A 22117-nucleotide genomic window follows, 5' to 3' on the forward strand; every position below is an offset into this window, starting at 1 on the left:
GATTCACCAGGATAACACCAGGAACAAGAGGATTGTCCTATCACTTGTGGCTAATGAAGTTGGATATATATACTTAGGAGTTCAGAATCCACCAGGAATAAGCCACTAGGCCCCTCAATCCTGCCCTACCCTTCAACATGATCAGGGCTGATCTGCCCCAGGCCTCATCTCCTCTTCAGTTCCTGTTCGCCATTGCCCTCAAACCCTGATCTTTCAAATATTATACAGGGGTATTGCAATGTTTAAGTTCAGGACCTCTTGCTTTGCCAGATAGACAACTGGATATTTCAGCGAGACACCATGCCCCTGAGACATACTGCGACAAGTCTAGGATTGGGCCAATAGAACAGAATGGATGTAGGGAGGATATTTCCAATGGCTGGGGGAAGGGGGGGGGGGGGGGGGGGGGGGGGGGGGGGGGGGGGGGGACCAGGGGACCAGAAACAGGAATAATAGGTTAAGGATACAAGGAAGGCTCTGAGAACAAATGAGGAGAAATCCTTTCTCTTAGTGATTGATGAACCTGTGGAATTTCCTATCACTGAAAGCTATTGAGGCCAAAGCATTAAATGTGTTCAGGGAGGAGTCAAATATTATCCAAGGGAGAGATGAAGAGATACAGGGAGAAAGCTGGAATAGGGGACTGAATTTGAATGAACACGTTGAACGGTACAGCAGCCTCGAAGGGCTAAAGGGCCTTTGCCTGTCCTGTTTCCTGTGTTTCAATGTAATGGATTAATTAATTGCCAAGGCCATGCCACGAGGGTGTGGGGATTGTTCAAGGTCATTTCACAGTTGATTTAAGTGGATTGATTTGGAGCTGTTTAGCTGCATTTCTAATGTAATGAGACGTTGAGTTTCCATTTACTAAGCTGCTGTATAATAATGCCAGCATATAATGTCAGCAATAGACTCTAAAGACGTACAGGTGTGTAGGTTAATTGGCTTGGTTTAATTGTAAATTGTCGGATAGTATAAGTTTGCGGGGATCACTGGTCGGCACGGATTTGGTGGGCCGAAGGGCCTGTTTCCAGCCTGTATCTCTAAACTAAACTAAATAACTATTGACAATAAATAGGCTACTCACGTTGCAACTGAAGCAATTTTATTGGGTCTCTGAGGTCAACTACATGTTCACATTTTACAAGTGTCTCGTCTGTGTTTGGGTTGCTGGCGACTGTCGAGTTGTATTTTTATCAGTGCAAGAAACTTGGCTATCCCTGTCCCACTCAGTTGTGATGTGCACGGTCTGGTACACACTGTGCTTGTACACTGAAATCAGCTGAGACCTGATGCACTGAACGCAGCTACAGGACCTTCTTCTCTTGTTAGTTTCTCTGATGATGATGAAGGGGTTCTTGAACTCCTCTCTGTGTTAATTTTGATGGCTTCATTCTCAAGTTAGAACTAGCAGGTTGAAACTAGCAGGTTGTCTGCTTCTGCCACTGACGGCTGTGGAAGGCAAGTCATTGGGGATTCTTGATTAGGAAGGGTGTCAAGGGTTATGGGGAGAAGGCAGGAGAATGGGGTTGAGAGACAGTAGATCAGCCATGATTGAATGGCGGAGTAGACTCAATGATGTGACCTAAATGACTTATAGGTTCTGATTGATCAGAGTCTTGATCGCAAAGGAAGAATAACGATCCCTATACAGAATGAACATCACAGGCAAACAGTCCATTTTTCCTCATCCCAAATCCCGGCATGTGTCCGTGACATGGGGCAGGGGGCAGGAATGAGGTCAGTGCCATGCACAATTGCTGAGGTTTTCCAACTATTCTCTGCCGATTACTGAGGCTCTGTCATGTGTGATATATAATTGAGCCCAATCTCCCTGACTGCCATCACTCTAGGGACACACAACTAATGTGTTTGCTCTCGGTCTGCTACATCTGTTCTCCAGCTTCTGTTAGTTTCCTGGAAGGAGATAATATATTTATGCCACTAGTGTTTAAGAAGAAACTGCAGATGCTGGAAAATCGAAGGTACACAAAAAAGCTGGAGAAACTCAGCGGGTGCAGCAGCATCTATGGAGCGAAGGAAATAGGCAACGTTTCGGGCCGAAACCCTGGGTTTTGGCCCAAAACGTTGCCTATTTCCTTCGCTCCATAGATGCTGCTGCACCCGCTGAGTTTCTCCAGCTTTTTTGTGTATTTATGCCACTACTTGTGCTGTGAGGAGATAACTACTTGGACGCTAGTCAGTGAGGGAGAATGTGTTGCAGTTAGTGCTGATGCTTGTATCTCTGAGGATCCTGGTTCAATCCTGACCTCAGGCGTTGTCTGTGTGGTGTTTTCATGTTCTTGGGTGAGTTTCCTCCTGGTGCTACCACACCCCCAATAAGTACTGGTAGATGAACATGTCTTGTGAATTCCCACTCACGAAGGCATGTGGCACAAAAATCAAAAGGGAGTTCACCTGAATTTGAGAGGGAATAAGCTGCAGTGTGACTAGAAACCTGAGGGGCAACTTCTTCACAAAGAGGGTGGTGGGTATATGGAATGAGCAGCCAGCGGGCATTGTTGAGGCAGGTACTACAACAATATTTAAAAGAAATGTGGACAGGTACATGGATAAGATAAGTTTAGAGGGATGTGTGCCAGACACAGGCAGGCGGGACTCGGATAGATGGGGCATCTTGGTCAGCATGGTCTAGTTGGGCCGAAGGGCTTGTTTCCGTGCTCTATGACTATGACTTGGGGAAAGCACTGACAACAGATCTGCTTCCTGCACTCTCCCCAACTTACCATGGTCTGGAAGCAGGAGTGGAGTTGGGTCAGGAACTGTGGCTTCCCAGGAGCAGCTAAAACTCTCTTCTCCACCATGGTACACTCCACATCATCATCCTGGATTACCACATCCTTCTTCAGGATCTTGATGGCATACAGTTCGTCCGTGCCTTTTCTCTCTGCCAGCATCACCTGCAGAGCACAGACAGAACATACTGGTGGATACTGCAACCTTCCAATACCGGGGAGAGATTGAAATGGTTATTGTTCCCCTCCCACCTCAGAGCCACAGGTCCAGATAATCTCAAATTGGAGAGGTGTTATGTGAAATTGGAACTAGCAGGTTGTTTGTTTTTCTGACTTGTCCGTCCTCACCCCAAACACCGGGGCAGATCAAACATTCAACATAGAGATGAAGATGTTTCCACTGCAGGAAGAGACCTGGACTAGAGGGCAAGCCTTAGAAAAAAAGGGACCCACTTTTAGAAAGGAGATCATGCAAGCCCAGGCTCAGTGTAATTCAAAGCCCTGACTGTCAGCAAGATATTGAGCAGCAGAAAACACCACAGCTGACAACAACATCACTTTCACTTAACAATCATCTTGGCAAAGACCTCCAGCACAGATGCTATATAGGTTCAGAAATCCCGACTGATTTGTTTTTATGCAAAGTCGGAAGAAATATCATCCGCAGTGATTTCCTTTCTTCCAAGGCTGCCACAGTGGAAACCAAAGACTGGATTGGAACTGTCAGGCCCACACTGCAGTTGGCAGCACACTAGCCATCCCGGGGATCATGAAAGCACCATGGAAGGATCGCGGATTACAGGGTAGGGAAGATAAAGAACTTGGTTTGTTTTTGACACCAGTGGGCTCCCCAAGAACCCAAAATATCCCGTTGAGGTGCAGTCTTTGTCGTGTTAGAGGCAGTGGGACAGCCAGCCGGAGTGGAGCAAGCACTTAACAGGTAGGAGGTGAATGAACAGATAATCAGTCTATTTAGTGCAGTGACTGATCAATAATATTGACCAGGAATTCACCGATAATTCCACCTCACTTTTTCCAAAGTAACGCCTTAGGATATATCACACCCAGCTGAGAGATTAATGGTTAGGCTGATTCGAGCTCTGACAAAACACAACTCTAAACCCTTCAACTTGACCATACTTGTTTTCACCCCTCCCCCAAAGTCTCCACTTCTATCCTTTAATGGGTGATTAGAACTGCACACAATACTCCAAATGCGGTCTATGCAAAGTCCTATAGAGCTTCTATAGCATGACTTTTTGACTCTTATACTCAATGCCACTAGCAATGAAGGCAAGTATGCCATAAGTCTTCTTTATCACCTTTTTCAACGTGCTGTTGAACTTGGATTCCAAGATCCTTCTGCACATCAATGCTGTTAAGGGTCTTGCCATTAACCATATACTCTCCCCTTACATTCAACCTCCCAAAGTACAACGCCTCACACTTGATTGGATTTAACTCCATCTGCTATTTGCTAAACTTATTCACCAGTGATCCCATCCCTGGAACACCTGAATAAGAGAGAGGCCTACATCAAACTTCTATTCATAGACTACAGCTCTGCTTTCAATACCATTATCCTATCCAAGCTTATCTCCAAACTCGTGGAACTTGGAGTCAGCATTCATCAGTACAACTGGATCCTCGACTTCCTGACCAACAGTCCACAGTCAGTGTGAACTGCGTGCATATTAACTTCTGGATCAGCCTGCCATCAAAAGCCTTACTAAACTCCATGTATACAACATCCATTGCCTTACCTTCATCAATTTCTATTGTTACTTCCACAAAAAACTCAATCAATTTAGTACCCTTCACTGCTTCCTACACTGTCAGCAGGGATTGTGCAGACTGCCTCAACAAACACCGAGTGCTGCCAGCCACTCCTACCTTCCCAAAGCTGCCCTTTCCAAGCACCATCAAGAAGTTGAAATCGGCCAGCTTCATCCGGTCTCGATTGCCATTATTGTCGGTCTTCGACCAGGAGTTGGATCTCATTTCCTCTGCCGCCTTTGATCCTGGCCCAATTCTGGCTCTCTGGAAAAAGACAGAACATCATTGGAAATAAAACTCGAGCAGTGGCTTAGAGCCTGAGAACTGAGAATGACGACAAGGCCAAAGATAAGGGGCTGTGAAGTGGATAGGGTGACACAGCAGGGCATGCTGGATACTTAGGTTCAATTCAGTGTGTGTGTGTGTGTGAATGTGAGTGTAAGTGTGAGTGTGAGAGTGTGTGAGAGTGCCTGTGTATTGTAGGGCAGAACCCAATCAAAGGTAGTTATTTGGAGAACAGTTACCCAGGCACAGCTCAAAAAATTGGATTTTAATTGAGAAATCCAGGTGGGAAGCATAGTACCAGGTTGGCTCAAGACTATTAAAGTTCTGGCAGTTTAGACAGAAAACAGCAGACACTCTGAATCTAAGTGAAGGATGATTTTCCCCATTGACTTTTTTCACAGGTCCCGTATTGAGTGATAGATAATGGGAGTGAACACAGGGGGTTTATGGATGGAGTACCGGGCAGTCATAGAAACATAGAAAATAGGTGCAGGAGTAGGCCATTCGGCCCTTCGAGCCTGCACCACCATTCAATACGATCATGGCTGATCATCCAACTCAGTATCCTGTACCTGCCTTCTCTCCAAACCCCCTGATCCCTTTAGCCACAAGGGCCACATCTAACTCCCTCTTAAATATAGCCAATGAACTGGCCTCAACTACCTTCTGTGGCAAAGAATTCCAGAGATTTACCATTCTGTGTGAAAAATGTTTTTTCTCATCTCGGTCCTAAAAGATTTCCCCCTTATCCTTAAACTGTGACCCCTTGTTCTGAACTTCCCCAACATCGGGAACAATCTTCCTGCATCTAGCCTGTCCAACCCCTTAAGAATTTTGTAAGTTTCTATAAGATCCCCCCTCAATCTTCTAAATTCTAGCGAGTACAAGCCGAGTCTATCCAGTCTTTCTTCATATGAAAGTCCTGACATCGCAGGAAAGTCCTGACATCCCAGGAAAGTCCTGACATCATGAGTGAACGAGAAACCCAGGTTAAGGATACATATGTAGAGTGTGGAGAACCCAGAATGAATCACAGCCTGAGGGGTTTGGGGAGGCTGTACGTGAATGAATCGCTATCTGGGAATGAATTAAAGTGGGATTCTAATCCAGGACTTGATGTTAGCTGGCAGCGAATTACAAGGAGAAACCCAAACTAGTGGTTGGAATGGGGTGGAAGCTGAATCCAGAGAATCTGGGATAGTAGTCATGCTTGCAGCTCTTTATGATTCCAGTATTATTATTCCAACTCCAAATGATTGCAGTTCACCTACCTCAAATTTCTGCCTGAGATCCTCATTTCCTTCAACATCCTCTTCGGGGGGCACTGGGACGTTATAATACTCCCCTTCCTCTTGGCTCAACAACTTGTACCTGCACAAGGAACGCGACACGTTCAGCGTCACCAGTCTGTTATCACAGCTCCACCCCCAATGTATAGCAGTGTGCTTGAAGCGCTGGTCAAGGGAGGGGAGAGCACCACAGCTGACCAGTTCAGGTTTTAACCCCACATTTCCCGGTCAGTTCCCAGTGAACAGCACGAGAATCCACCTCCACCACTCAGCCTCACCAGAGACAGTGTCAGGCACCAGGGAACCTGGCTCCGCTCTGCTGCTCTGCCAGCATGGTCCACTCACTGGAAGGACTGATAACTTGGTCAGCCCACCGGGTTGGCTGAAATCATAGGACATTAGGCCATTCAGCCCACTGAGTCTACTCCACCATTCAATCATGGTGGATCTATTTTGTCATCTCAACCCCATTCTCCTGCCTCCCCCATACAGAATGCCACGAAGTAAGATGGTACAATAGACACAACGAAGCAAGGCAATGGCATCATTTCATAACTGTTCCCTTAACATTCTGGGGCATGGCGTTATACCATTGCACTCAATCCACATAAACATGAGATCTGCATTGACATCATGGAGATTGAACAAAGGCAGGCAGATGGAGCTGAGGCCCTGATCCTGGCAGAACTCTCCCGAGGGACCAAATGGCTTCCTGCTCCTCTGAGGTTAGTTTGAATGAGCAGATCCATGAGCAGGGATCTCAAGGGCCTTCTCTTGCCTGCACAACACGCACTGGGCATTTGGATGTCTGGAGACTTGACATGTTTATAATCAGAATCATCCCTCATTTCAGCACCTGAGCATGAGAGGCTATGCAGCTGCCTGACAGGGGGGCTGTCAGAGAAGAACAACAACATCCTCCACTCACCAGCTATTGACCGCTGCTTTCTGCAGCTCCGAGATGCCAAAAGAGAGCGATCCCATGAAATCATTCCTGCTGGTTAGGTCCCAGTCCCATATTCCAATGGAAAGCCTCCGATCCTTGTCAGAATCCTTCAGATTGCTGTAGGGGGAGAAGGGCATGAACACCAAGAGTTAGCAGCTAAGGGATCACTGCAGCAACCACACATAGGAGCAAAGATCCAGAGCACAGCTGCCTCCCACAACATGGAGAGCATCCCTCGGCAACATTTGTGAACAAGCTCCCTTTGGGTGCAGCTGAGGCAGAGTTTCGTTATTGGGCTGAGATTGGCCCATCTCTAGGGCAGGCACCTGGGCCATGACTGACGCAGCCACGCTCAGAGGGTTTGGACAGACAATAAAGGATCCAAGCTACACTTGTGGGACTGGAGCTTGGAGAGGAGCTGAAAGGAAGCAGTGTTCCTGGGTGCTCCTGCTCCAAGCTGGTAGAAGAAGTGTGGCCTAGTTGAGGTAGCCCATCCTGTGTAAGGTACATGGATCAGTCAGGAGGGAGTGAGTATTTAAGGGAGCTGCTGGAGGGACTCGGTGGGTCAAACAGGATCTGTGGAGGGAAATGGATAGTTGATACTTCAGATTGGGACCTCCAGATGTAGGGATTTGACCTGAAACGGCAGCTTTCCTTTCCCCTCCACAGACACAGCCTTCCTACATCTGACTTCCTTCAACAGCTCTCCTTTTTGGCTACAGGTTTCATCATCTGCAGTCTCTCGTGCCTCCAATATTTAAGGTGAGATAATTTGTTTTCAATCATTAATTCAGTTCAGTATATTGTCGTATGTACCAAGGTACTGTGAAAAGCTTTATGTTGCGTGCTAACTAGTCAGCAGAAAGACAATACATGTGTACAATCGATCCATTTACGGTATATAGATACATGATGAGGGAAAAACGTTTAATGCAAGGTAAAGCTAGCAAAGTCCGATCAAGTATAGTCCAAGGGTCATCAAAGGGGTTGGACAGGCTAGATGCAGGAAGATTGTTCCCGATGTTGGGGAAGTCCAGGACAAGGGGTCATGGTTTGAGGATAAAGGGGAAATCTTTTAGGACCAAGATGAGAAAAACATTTTTCACACAGAGAGTGGTGAATCTCTGGAACTCTCTGCCACAGAAGGCAGTTGAGGCCAGTTCATTGGCTATATTTAAGAGGGTGTTAGAAACATAGAAACATAGAAATTAGGTGCAGGAGTAGGCCATTCGGCCCTTCGAGCCTGCACCGCCATTCAATATGATCATGGCTGATCATCCAACTCAGTATCCCGTACCTGCCTTCTCTCCATACCCTCTGATCCCCTTAGCCACAAGGGCCACATCTAACTCCCTCTTAAATATAGCCAATGAACTGGCCTCGACTACCCTCTGTGGCAGAGAGTTCCAGGGATTCACCACTCTCTGTGTGAAAAAGTTCTTCTCATCTCGGTTTTAAAGGATTTCCCCCTTATCCTTAAGCTGTGACCCCTTGTCCTGGGCTTCCCCAACATCGGGAGCAATCTTCCTGCATCTAGCCTGTCCAACCCCTTAAGAATTTTGTAAGTTTCTATAAGATCCCCTCTCAATCTCCTAAATTCTAGAGAGTATAAACCAAGTCTATCCAGTCTTTCTTCATAAGACAGTCCTGACATCCCAGGAATCAGTCTGGTGAACCTTGTGGTCCTTGTGGCTAAAGGGATCAGGGGGTATGGAGAGAAGGCAGGTACAGGATACTGAGTTGGATGATCAGCCATGATCATATTGAATGGCGGTGCAGGCTCGAAGGACCGAATGACCTACTCCTGCACCTATTTTCTATGTTTCTATGTTTCTAGATAGTAGTTCAGCATTGCTCTCTGGTTGTGGTAGGATGATTCAGTTGCCTGATAACAGCTGGAAAGATGTTACGGAACATGGAGTGGGGTAAGATATTGAATACAAAGACACACACACTGTTGGCCCCGCTAGTTATTCCTCCTCACACAATTGTATCTTTTTTAAATCTTAAACACGTTTCTATCTGTTTGGCCCTTACAATGTGAAACTCTCGTTCCAGGTTGGGTTGAGAGAGCATTTGATGGTCTTGGTTTTCTGCTTGCTCTCGCTCTTTGGGTCCGGAATCAGCTTCAACTTCACGTAGGGGTCTGACAGGCCATTGGGGTCCATGGGCACCAGGTTCCGGGCTTCTTTCACTGGACAGAGACAGGCACAGACAAGAAGCAGAGAGTGGGCATGGTTATCATATGGTGCAGAACATCCACCACCCAATGACCCAGCTTGTGCTAATGGAGACAATTCCTTCGACCAACATCAACATGGAAATGCCACGATCTTTCATCCCACCCATACTGAATCCCCTTTCAGCCCATGTTCCTCCAATTATAATTAAAACACCATGTCTGATGTCAGAAGGACCACATTAAAGGAACTCCTCCACAAACTTGGATCGTTTTCTTTGGAGCATCAGAGGTTGACGGGAGACCAGATAGAAGTCAATAAAATTAGTGGCGTTCAACAGGCTGTTAGAAGGGCACATAGAAGTCAAAGGAATAGAGAGATTTGGATCATGTACAGGCAGATGAGATCACTTTAACTTGGCATCAGGTTCAGCGCAAACATTGTGGGCTGAAGGGCCCATTTCCATGCTGTAGTATAAAGGCACAGATAGGATAGGCAATCAGAACTATGGTGGAAATGTCAAAGACCAGAGAGCTTAGCTCTCTCAAAAAGGTAGCCAATATCATCACCATACCACACTGGCCATGGTCTCAGTTTACTCCTGCCATCGGGAAGAAGGTACAGGAGTCTGAAAACTGCAATGATCAGGTTCAGGACCTCTTTGTAACAACCACCAGGCTATGGAACACTATGAACTTCACCTAAATTCTGAATTGCCTGATTTTTACCAGAGACCTCGTACTGGGACGTCCCAGAGTACTTAAGTAGATGGAGATGGGTTTGTGAAATGCTGTCGCCGTGAGGATGTAGGAAAATCCAGCACTCAATCTACAAAACCTGAGACCCCACAACCAGCACGGGACAATGACAGATCACCTAGTTTAGTACTGGTCACATGATAACCTTGTCTGATCTGCTAGTCCTCCTGAGGTGGAACAATGAGACCAGTTGACTTTCCAACTTCCAATGAAGCAGCACTGGTGTAGAAGGAGCATTGAACGTATGTGTTGGAGGATGCTGGTTTACACTGAAGATAGACACAAAATTCTGGAATAACTCAGCGGGACAGGCAGCATCTCTGGAGAGAAGGAATGGGTGATGTTTCGGGATGAGAACGGTCTTGACCCAAAACTGTCTGTCCTGCTGAGTTACTCCAGCATTTTGTGTCTATTTTGAGCATTGAGCGTAGTAGGGAATGCTGGAATCAGAATAAACCTCCTTGTAAAAATCGTCATTTGTTATCCTGGAGAAATGTTGTCCGAGAGCCTTGAAACCGATGTTGGAACTGTTCACAGCACGGGTCTGCTGAATCTACCATTCGATGACCATCAATCTATCATTTATCCAGATAATCAAACCCATCTTGGGGGGTTTGAGTATAGATGGTATTGCTTTCGGAGAGTTTAAAATCATTATCCGTTTCTATTTCAAAGTTGAAATGTGATTGCCTTTTCTCCCGATCTCTCGCAAAGGCAGCATGTACCAGTCTGTATCAAAGATTATAGTCTGTATACTGTTTCTGCAAAGTCTCAGTCGTATTTCTGGATGTGCTCCACCAGGTGGTGCTATTGCTCTTCCGAGATAGCCCCTCGCACTCCAAGTTGATGTGTGTCAGCTCTGATTCTCTGGGATTAGTTGTGGCTGATGAGAGCAGTGAGAGAACTGCAGACTCTCCTGCCGACTGCATGATGTGGGGACAGTGCTCTCCTTGTCTTGCTGAAACACACCGTCTGTGTGTCTCCAGGGCACAAAACCGTGTGGTTCTCAACACTACGCTCGATGTTCCTTCTCCATAGATTCCCAGCCATCAGTGAGGAGATGGCTTTTTTCCATCAGGACCTCCTTGAATCTTATACCCTGTCCATCTGGTAAGTATCTGCTTAACATTTGTTAATGATGTTTCACGTATCTAACGGAGTGTAACTCAGAAGTCAGTGCTGACACTCATAGCCAGGAGAGGGCACTGTTTATCCTGATAGTGCATTGGGAATGTTTCATGGAGCCCACATTGGTGGTATCTCTCCAGTGCTTTGGTTCCATCTTTCAGAAGCACACAGGAGGGAAAATATCTCTGCTGCCCACTATATCATGAGCTTTGTACCAGGTCTAAGGTCTTTATGGTTTTCTTAATGTTCAAAGGCTGAGCTGACAAAGTGTAGGCAATAATGAATTTCATCATCCATATCTGCCTTGTCCAAGAGCTGGCTCCTGAGTTGTGGATATCGCTCACGGTATGTGGATATCGCAGGATCTCAAAGTAGCAGGACAGTGCGATGCAGTGACTAAAGGTGGGCAGAGGTGTATGATGCAATTCCTTGTGTGCTCTAGTGAAAGTGTTGATGATACAGATAGGGATAATAGACATAAAATGCTAGAGTAACTCAGCAGAACAGGCAGCATCTCTGGATAGAAGGATTTGGGGGACGTTTTGGGTCGAGACTCTTCTTCAGACCTCAGGGTCTCAACCTAAAACGTCACCCATCCCTTCTATCCTGAGATGCTGCCTGTTCTGCTGAATTAAGGGCCTGTCCCACTTAGGGGATTTTTTATGTGACTGCCGGCGACTGTCATGGTCGTAGCAGGTCGTTAAAAAATTGGCGACTGGACCCCCCCTTCGACCCCCCCTACAACAATGTCTACGACAAGCTACAACAACCTACCACCTAGTCAACGGCAAGCTACCGACATCCGGCGACCTATTAGGATGTTCACCTACGACCACACCTTTGACAACCTACGCCAACCGAAGCCAACCTACGTCCAATCGCGACAAGCTACGACCCTGTCGGCGACAACTGAAGACAACTGGACAATTCAGTCGCCGGTACCTGTCGCCGGTTGACGTAGGTTGACGTAGGTCGTCGCCAATGGAATTCACCGGTCAGCACCGGCGACAGCCTACGTTACCTGACGGCAACCTACAACAGCACCTATGTCAGGAGAAGTTAAACTACGCACATTGGCGTCAACCCACTGTGGCCGACTGTCGGCGAAATTTTTTGAATATGTTGAAAATCGGACGGCGACCAGAAAGACGCTACAACTCTTTGGGCAACTGAGGAGACTACTCACGACCATACAGGCGATACCCCGACGACCATGTGGCAACAGCCTAGTCTCCTGTAGTCGCCTAAAAAATAGCCTAAGTGGGACAGGCCTTATACTCCAGCATTTTGTGTCTACCTTTGGTGTAAACCAGCATCTGCAGTTCCTTCCTACACAGGTAGGGATAATGCTACACCATCTGCCATGGAAAAACTGAATACAACAGCCCAGCTCGAAACTTCCATCCAATCCATGAATCCATGCATAAATGTGTGGGGAAAGGTCAGGATTTGCCTGTGAGCAGGGTACAAATCTGGCAGAACGACTTGACACTTACCTACAACGGTGAGCAAGTCCTTGATCATTTCCGCCTTGATGAAAATGCGTCCTCGTCGTTCAGTGTGGTCCATGCCACACATACTGGGCACATTGGAGACACATCGCTTATGGACGTTCATCATGCAGGCTGCAACGAAAGACAACGAAAGCTCAGTTCAGTGTAAGTAAGCCAGACCTGTCACCTGGTGTAGTCAGAGGGTGCCGACCTTGCCTGGCCACGTAGTCCAGACTCTCACCCGCTCTGCGAACATGGTGAGGGGCATACATGTGCACCAGAGGGAGCTCTGATGTAACTGTTCTGAATTGACACGCAGAGGTCACTGCAGATGGCGAGCCCGGGATGGTCAAATCTCTAAACCATTTACAACCCCACTGGATACAAATACAAGGCCTGGATGGGATATTAAACCAAGGCTAACACAGTCTCAAGACCAGTTCAAAGGTGTCATCAGCACTGACCAGGAGATGAATAAATCACTCAACCCTAGAGAGGGGCAGAGACTACACCAGACACCCCTGAACTCAGATAATGATACACCAACCCCTTGACCCCTGATGATATACACACCCCCGACTACTGATATATACCCTCCCTGACCACTGATGATATCCCCACCATGACAACTGATGATAAACCCACTGACGATATATCCACCCCTTAACCAGATGATGACACACCCACCCCAGAGAATGAAACACGCACACACACACACACACACACACAGACCCCCTGATAATGACATACGCGCCTTGACCCCTGCCCATAGTTAATGACATATGCATCCTGAACCCTGACATCAGAAAATAATAACACTCCCCTGACACCTGACCCCAGATACATCCAGCCCCTGATCTCCAATGTCAGATAATGACACCCCATCCCCTGACCCTTGACCACATGTAATGACACACCCATCCCTTGACCAAGATAGTGACATACCCACTCCTGACTTTAATGTAAATGTAGATAGGTTGGTTAGTAATCTGACACCAGATGACACCAAAATTGGCGGAGTTGTGTACAGTGAGGAAGGCTGTAAAGTATACAGCAGCGTTTAGATCAGTTACAGATATGAATGGAAAAATGGCAGATGGAGTTTAATCCAACCGAGTGTGAGGTTTTGTAATTTAGGAGGTACGGGGAAAGTATACAGTTAATGGTAAAACCCTTAACAGCATTGATGTACAAAGGAATATTATGGTCCAAGTCCATAGTTCCGTGGAACTAGCAACGCAAGTAGATGGATTGATAAAAAAGGTATATGGCATGCTTGCCTTCATCACACCAAGCATAAAGTATAAAACACAGGAAGGCATATAGCAGCTTTATAAAAGGTAGACAAAAGTGCTGGAGAAACTCAGCGGGTGTGGCAGCATCTATGGAGCAAAGGAAATAGGCAACGTTTCTGGCCGAAACATTTCGGGCCCCACCCTTCATCAGTCTGAAAAAACCGCACCCTACATCAGTCTGAAAAAACCCCACCCTACATCAGTCTGAAAAAAATCCTCTTCCTATCTTCTTCCCCCCCACCCTTCATCAGTCTGAAAAAACCCAGCGGCATGAACATTGACTTCTCCAATTTCCGGTAGCCCTTATTGTCTCCTCCCCTTCTCAGCTCTCCCTCAGCCCTCTGGCTCCTCCTCTTCCTTTCTTCTTCCCGCCCCCCCCCCCCGCCCCACCCTACATCAGTCTGAATAGAAGGGTCTCGGCCTGAAATGTTGCCTATTTCCTTCGCTCCATAGATGCTGCCGCAGCCGCTGAGTTTCTCCAGCACTTTTGTTTACCTTCGATTTTCCAGCATCTGCAGTTCCTTCTTGCCCCATTACAAGAAGAATGGAGAGACTTTGGAGAGGATGTAGAAGGGGTTTATCAGAATACTGCCTGAATTAGAGGGTATTAACTCCAAAGAGAGATTGACAAACTTGGGTTGTTTTCGCTGGTGTCAGACGTTAAGTGGAGACCTGATAGAAACGTACAACATTATGAGTGACATAGAAAGTGCAGGCACACAGAACTTTTTTCCTTGGGTGTAACTTTAAGGTGAGAGGGGGAATGTTTAGAGGAGTGAGGCTAATATTTTATACAGGGTGCCTGGAACGTGCTTACAGATGTGGCAGTGGAAGCAAATATGATTGTGGCATTTAAGATAGGCACATGGATATGGAGGGAATATAGATGAGGTGCAGATAGAGCAGATTAATTTGGCATCACATTCACTGCAGACATTGTGTGCCAAAGGGCCTGTCCCTGTGATTTACTGTTCTATGACGCATCCACCCCAACCCCTGACACCAGTAAATGATATACCCACCCACATTTGCTGAGCTTTAACAGAGGACTGGGAGGTCAGATGGGAGAATGATGGCCCTGACCTGCTGAGTGTGTCGGTGCATTTCCTCCTTTCATTACAGTTTTCCTGCAGCTGCAGTTTTTTCCGATTTACATTTGTTTAAAAATGTGTCTGTGAAGATGTCAGATTATTGGCAAAATCATGACAATGTTTGGGGAATTAAACCTTTCACTCATGGTCTGATCCCCCTGCCCTTTCCTCTGGAGTGCCATTGTCCTGTATGAGTGGTTCAAGATGAATGATCATCACCACATTTCGCAGGCAACCAGGAGTGGGCAGTAATCACAGTCATCTCTGTGACACCCCTAAATCAATATCAGCAGGTCTCCTCTGGAAATCTATCTTGTGCTGCTTCGTCTGACTGCACCACAGTAAAGCTGTTCTCATGACTGGCATAGGCTGTTACGCCCGGAGGTTGTGTTACTTACAATCGCATTTCATGCCCTGGTGGATCAGACCATAGAGCAGAGAGCCGCAGTGATCGCAGAACGTTGGGCTGGAGTAGGTGTGAGTCTTGAAGCCATGCTTGTTCCGGGGATCCTGAAATAAAGAACATTCGGGAATCTGGTTACCAATGGGCAGGAAGCAATACGGGGATAACCCAAGGGAAATAACCTGCCCTGTTCACCAACTTCACTTGAACCCCATTCAGCTCATTGTGCCGCCTCTAACCACAGCAGACATCACTGTGGGGAACTGAGAGCGACAAGACTGTTCACCATGGACAGTCAGACAGCTCCTTGTGTCAGCCACTTCGTAGGAGACGTGGCAATTAAATAGATACGGTGATGAAGGAGAAGAGCAAGGGGTACACAGACAGATGCTATTACATTTTGAGGACGCAGGGAGGGTGTGATCATGTGAGTCTATTTGTGTGTGTGTGTGTGTGTGTGTGTGTGTGTGTGTGTGTGTGTGTGTGTGTGTGTGTGTGTGTGTGTGTGTGTGTGTGTGTGTGTGTGTGTGTGTGTGTGTGTGTGTGTGTGTGTGTGTGTGTATGTGTGGTTCTGTGTGTGTGTGTGTGTGTATGTGTGATTCTGTGTGTGTGTGTGTGTGTGTGTATGTGTGGTTCTGTGTGTGTGTGTGCGGTCGTGTGACTGATTGCATCTGTGATTTACATATGTGTGTGCATTTGTGTGTGTGTGAGTATGTGTGCATGCATTTGTGTGAGTGTTTGTGTGAGTGTTTGTGTGAGTGTTAGTGTGAGTGTTTGCGTGAGTGTTTTTGTGCGCATGTGGTCTGTTTATCATTTGATTGAAACACTTGTCACTGATCCTCAGAGTAATGAACGACCTTTCGCTTAAACAGTTTTCCTTGTGAATCTGACATTTAAATGGTGGTTTTATTCCGTCAGAACTCTAGTGCCAATCTGCTCTGTGACTATTAAAAGCTCTCTCGAAATTCCCTGAACAACGGGTCCTGCAGACAGTGTGACTCTCAGATTTGTTATTTGGCAGAGTCACAGAGTATATAATCAGAGTTACACATACGCTCCTTATTATCACAGACACAAACAAGTCTAGACCCAGGGGCGGCTTTCACTGGAGATTGCCTACTATCCCTCACAACATTTTCCAGCCTAGCTCCTGGACATCAAGAACACGCTCAGAGCGACATGTCCAAACTGCAGGAACTAAACTGAGACGAAAATACTGTCATTTCAAAAATGCTGCAAAGGTCAGGTGTGCAAGGAGGAAAGGTCAACCTATCAGGTCAATGAGTATCCAACGGAGTGAGTCACAGTCCAACTGAGAGGGAGAGTTTCTGACGGATGTTTGGTGAAGTGGAAAAAAATCAATGCTTTAAATATCAATGGGTGAGCAACCCACTGAATTCTCCAGTTTCAGGCAACCTTTATCCACCCCCTCCCTTTTACCCTCCGTCCGATCCACCTCTGGATGTTACATTTGTGTTCCCTCTCCAGATCCCATCACCTGGTTTCATCCTCCCTCTTCTGGTTCCATCCATTCACAATCTAATACCTTCTCATTGTCTGGTTCTGGTTCACCTAATGGTTCCCTTTATCACTCTCCTTACATCACATTTCAACACCTGCAGCCTTCGCTGGCTCCACCTGTCATTGTTTGCTTGCTTCCACCCCTCATCCACCACCTCTGGTTCCTTTCTCAGCCCTCCCCCTCTCCTATTTTTATATTGACATCTTCCCTCTGGCGGTAGACAAAAATGCTGGAGAAACTCAGTGGGTGAGAAACGCGGCATCTATGGAGCGAAGGGACAGGCGGTGTTCCGGGTCGAGACCCTTCTTCCCTTTGGTTCTCAGTTCTAAAGCAGGCTCTTGCCCCGAAACATCTCTGTCTCCAGGTGCTACTCCACCCACTGAGTACATCCGGGCATTTTTGCTGTAAATATCAGATCACAATGAAACACTGAGACTGAAGGAGCAACAGATCCAGGCCATAAACTAACTGCTGGAGAAACTCAGCGAGTCAGTCAGCATCAGTGCAGGGAAACGGACAAACTGGAATTCCTTTTTTTTTTTTTTTTTTTTTTTTAATTAAAAAAAATTTTTTTTTATTAGAAGTACGGTAAGTTACAATAATACACAACACATATGTCTTAATACATTTTTTTGTACCACTTCATTTTTTAAGCTTTAAGAAAAAGATAGAAGTAAAGAAAGTAAGGAAAGTGCGCAAGAGTCGTGAAGGTGCAAGAGAATGTTGAGAAAAGAAAGCCCCTTAGAAAAGAAGTTAGAGAAGGAAGTAAAGAAAGAAAGAAAGTAGACCCTAGAAAAGAAGGAAAAAGAAAGGAGAAAGAATCGCTCTATTATAACATTAAACTCCGCAGAAAGGGAACTACCAACCAAGTCTGTTTTTGTTGTTTTACCCCCCGTTGCCAGATCCTGGTACCCTTTATTTATTTATTTTTTAAATTACTATTGCACCTCATGCTTGTAATAGTTCCAAAAACGTACACCACGTCTTTTGGAATTGGTCTGCTTTGCCTGCTAAGAGGAATCTCATCTCTTCCAGATGTAGTGTTTCAAACATATCTGATATCCACATTTTTATTGTTGGTGTGGGCGCATTTTTCCAGAATTTAAGTATAAGCTTTTTTCCCATTATTAGCCCATAATTGAGTAAATTCTTCTGAAACACGTTTAGTTCAGGGACAAACTGGAATTCCGTCCAGTTGGGATCCTTCTCCAGACTGATGGAGTAGAGGAGAGAACGTTGGAAGACGGAGGTACGGTTGAGGCAAAAACTAGCAAACTGGATGTTTACCAGTTTGCCCGTTGGGTGACTGGTAGATGGATAACAATAGTGCAAAAGCTATAGGTGAAATGGAGATAAGAGGGTACCAGCTAAGGAAGGAAGACGATGGGTCCATGAATGGATTGAGAGAGGAGGTGTACGAAGTGGTGTTACATTTCCTGCAGTCACAAGGGAAAGTGTCTGGGGAGGGGTACGGTTGGGTGGGGAAGGATGACCGTACAAAGGAGTTGCAGAGAGAGATATCCCTGCAGAAAGCTGAAAGAAGTGGGGATAGGAAGATATGGCTGATGTAGGATCACATTGAAGTAAGTAATAGGCACACAAATAGGTACCGCCCTCCGTAATACACCCACAAATAATGCGAACCAGACCTCAGTAATAGGCACACCTACAAAATGTAACTCCATAAGTTGCAGGAGCATAATTAGGACATTCGGCCCATCAAGTCTACTCTACCAATCAATCATAGCTAATCAATCTTGCCATCTCAATCCCATCCCCCCTGACACCCATGCTGAACGGATGCCCTCTGCTATAGACACACCCATTACACATACTATTTCTTACACTCTCTTTCTTGATTTGTCTGTCACCATCACAGGGGACAGACTATCGACCAACATCTACCACAAACCCATCAACTCCCACAGTTATCTGGAGTCCACTTCCTCCCACCCTGCCTCTTGCAATAACACTATTTTCATTTCATTTTTCCACCAGGGTGCCTGCTCCCATGATGAGGCTTTCCATTCTAAGGCGTCAGATACATCGGTACCCATGATTTTTCCGCTGCTGTCATAGATGGATCCTTCACCTACAGCTCCTTTGCATCCCATAGTCCTGCTTTCGCTCCCCATACCCACAGAGGGAAGACGGATACAATTCCCCTAGTCCTTACCCCTCACCCCACCAACCTCCACATTCAACATATCATTCTCTGACATTTCCGCTACCTTCAACACAACCCCTTCACCAGTCAAATCGTCCCATACCCATCCCCTTTGGAGGGAAATTGGCAGGGTGAATGCTGTTTAGGGGAATCAAGAAACAGAGGACACAGAATTAACATTCGTGGAGAAGAATTTAACAGGATACTGGGGGGGGAGGGGGGCAACGTTTTCTGGTGGGTATATGGAACGAGCTACAAGACAAGGTAGTTGAGGCAATAAGGCCTTTAAGGCATTGGAAGAGAATCATGGCTGATCTATTTTTCCCTCTCAACCCCATTTTCCTGACTTCTCCCCATAACCTTTGACACCCTTGCTAATCAAGAACCTAGCAATCTCTGCTTTAAAAATACCCAATGGCTTGGCCTCCAGAGCTGTCTGTGGCAATTAATTTCACAAAACAACACTAAAGAAACCCCTCACCTCCATTCTAAAAGTACATTATTTTATTCTGAGCCGAGGCTCCCCCACTATTGGAAATATCCTCCCCACATCCACTCTATCTAGGTATTTTAATATTTGGTAGGTGTCAATGAGATCCCACTCGATCCTTCTAATCTCCAGCAAGCACAGGCCCAGAGCCATCAAACGCTCTTCATATGTTAACCCACTCAACCCTGGGATCATTCTCATAAATCTGCTCAGGACCCTCTCCAATGCCAGTACATCCTTCCTCAGATATGGGGCCCAATATTGCTCACAATATTCTAAAAGTAGCCTGATCGGTGTTTTATAAAGTATCAGCATTACATTCCAGCTTTAATATTCTAGTCCTCTTGAAATTAATGCTAATATTGCATTTGCCTTCCTTACTACCGACTCAATCTACTAATTAACCTTTTGGGAATCCTGCACCAGCACCCCAAGTCCCATTGCACCTCCGAATTTTTAATTTTCTCCATATTTAAAAAGTAGTCTATGCCTGTACACTTTTTTCTATGCCGTATTCTATTTCCTACTTGCCAATCTGTCCAAGTCCTTTTGCAAGCTCCCTGGTTCCTCAACACTACCAGCCACTCCATCTATCTTTGCATCATCAACAAACTTGGCCACAAAGCCATCAATTCCATAATCCATATCATTAACATATAACTTGAAAAGTAACAGACACAACACCAACCCCTACGGAACACCACCAGCCAATCTTCTATCCATGCTAGTACCTTGCATCTAATACCATGGTATCCTATTTCATTTTGCTGCCTCACGTGCGGCACCTTATCAAAGCCCTTGCCCTTCTGAAAATCCAAGTAAATCCCATTCATTGATTCTCCTTTGTCTATGTTGCTGACTACTTCCAAAAAGAATTGCAACAGATTTGTCAGGCAACATTTTCGGCCTATTTTATCAGGTAACCCAAAGCCTCATCCTTAATAATGCACTCCAAGATCACTGGTTCAGTAATCTTACCAACCACCGAAGACAGACTAATGGTCTTGTCACACTTGGCAATTTTTTAGGCAACTACCGGCGACAAACTACGTCATCCTGGCGACAACCTAAGCAGCACCTACGTCAGGAGAAGTCAAGCTACGCTCATTGTCATCAAACCCACTGTCGGCGAAAAAATGTCAACATGTTGAAAATTTAGCGGTGACCACAAAGACGCTACGACTTATTGCACGACTAAGGAGACTACTCTCGGTGACCACCGGCGAACATGTGGCGACAAACTAGTCGCCTGTAGTTGCCTAATAAATCGCCTAAGTGGGACAGGCCCATAACTGACCTATAATTTCCTTTCTTTTGACTCGCTACCTTCTTAAGCAGTGGAGTTATATTTCCGATTTCCCAGTCTCCTGGACCATTTTTCTGACTAGTGATTTATGAGAGGTCACAACTAATGTATCCACAATTTCTGCAGGCTTTATTCCTTGGAGTGCAGTAGGATGAAGGGTGGTCTTATAGAGGTGTATAAAATCATGAGAGGAATAGATTGGGTAAAAGCATAGTCTTTTGCCCAGTGTCGGGGAATCGAGAGCTAGAGGACATAGGTTTATGGTGAGGGGAAAAGATTCAATGGGAACCTCAGGCATAACGTTTTTTTACTCAAAGGGTGGTGAGTGTATGGAACAAGCTGCTGGAGGAGGTAGTTGAGGCAGGCACTATCACAACATTTAAGAAACATATACCTGTCTAAATTGGATAAGGTAGGTTTAGAGGCATATGGGCCAAAAGCAGACAGGTGGGACGTGTAGATAGGACATGTTGGTTGGTGTGGGGTAAATTGGGCCAAAGGGCTATTTCCACGCTGTATGACTCAATGACTCGTATACTGCGGGATAATGTTTAGACTAAGGGGGGAAAGATTTAGAGGAAGAATCTATCAATCCAGAGGTTGGTTGGAATCTGGAATACGGAACGTGTGTTGACAGAGACTCTCACAACAATTAAGAAACATCTCGATGAGCACCTGGATCACTGAGGCAGAGAAGGCTACAGACCAAATGCTGGCGCATGGGATTAGTACGGATGGGTACTTGATAGTCAGTGTATGGTGGGTTAAAGAGCCTACTTCCTTTTTTAGGGACACTAATAGATAATCATGTACATTCAAATTGCAAGCACATTGAACCATATGTTTGCCCCAGAGTGATGACAGCTAATACCGTCATCCAACCACAACATACAAGTGCACACCATTGGAAGTGCTCAAATTATATTACAGGAACAACTCAGTGTTGGATTTGAGAATTATTTTTTGCTTCGCATTGAAAAGAAAGCGAATTATTGCTCTACAATCACAGACTGTAAGACTGACTCACTGAGTTACTCCAACTCTTTGTGTCTTTATTTGTAAGCCAGCATCAGCAGTTCATTGTGTCACCAAAGATTGTCACCAATTGTTCATACTTATTGTGTGGTTATGAAAATTCAGCTGTTAATTTTTATTTCACAGGGACCAGCTCAGGGACAAGTCACAACTCCCACACGCCCGCACAGCAGCAGCAGCACCCCCTCCCCCCCGGC

General features: G+C 45.9%; 1 protein-coding gene across 2 annotated transcripts in view; it reads right to left on the reverse strand.

Annotated features, from left to right (window-relative positions):
- Positions 1–22117, reverse strand: part of prkcb (protein kinase C beta) — a 138037-nt gene that overhangs the window by 35451 nt on the left and 80469 nt on the right. For both annotated transcript variants that reach the window (XM_033040739.1, XM_033040738.1), the window contains exons 4-10: positions 15396–15507; positions 12615–12743; positions 9090–9246; positions 7035–7169; positions 6089–6188; positions 4650–4796; positions 2748–2921 (exon numbers count right to left, since the gene is read on the reverse strand). In XM_033040739.1, coding sequence (XP_032896630.1) covers positions 2748–2921; positions 4650–4796; positions 6089–6188; positions 7035–7169; positions 9090–9246; positions 12615–12743; positions 15396–15507 — 954 coding nt within the window. The remainder of the gene's footprint in view (positions 1–2747; positions 2922–4649; positions 4797–6088; positions 6189–7034; positions 7170–9089; positions 9247–12614; positions 12744–15395; positions 15508–22117) is intronic.

This window comes from Amblyraja radiata, chromosome 22, assembly GCF_010909765.2.
Source record: "Amblyraja radiata isolate CabotCenter1 chromosome 22, sAmbRad1.1.pri, whole genome shotgun sequence".
Lineage (NCBI taxonomy): Eukaryota > Metazoa > Chordata > Chondrichthyes > Rajiformes > Rajidae > Amblyraja > Amblyraja radiata.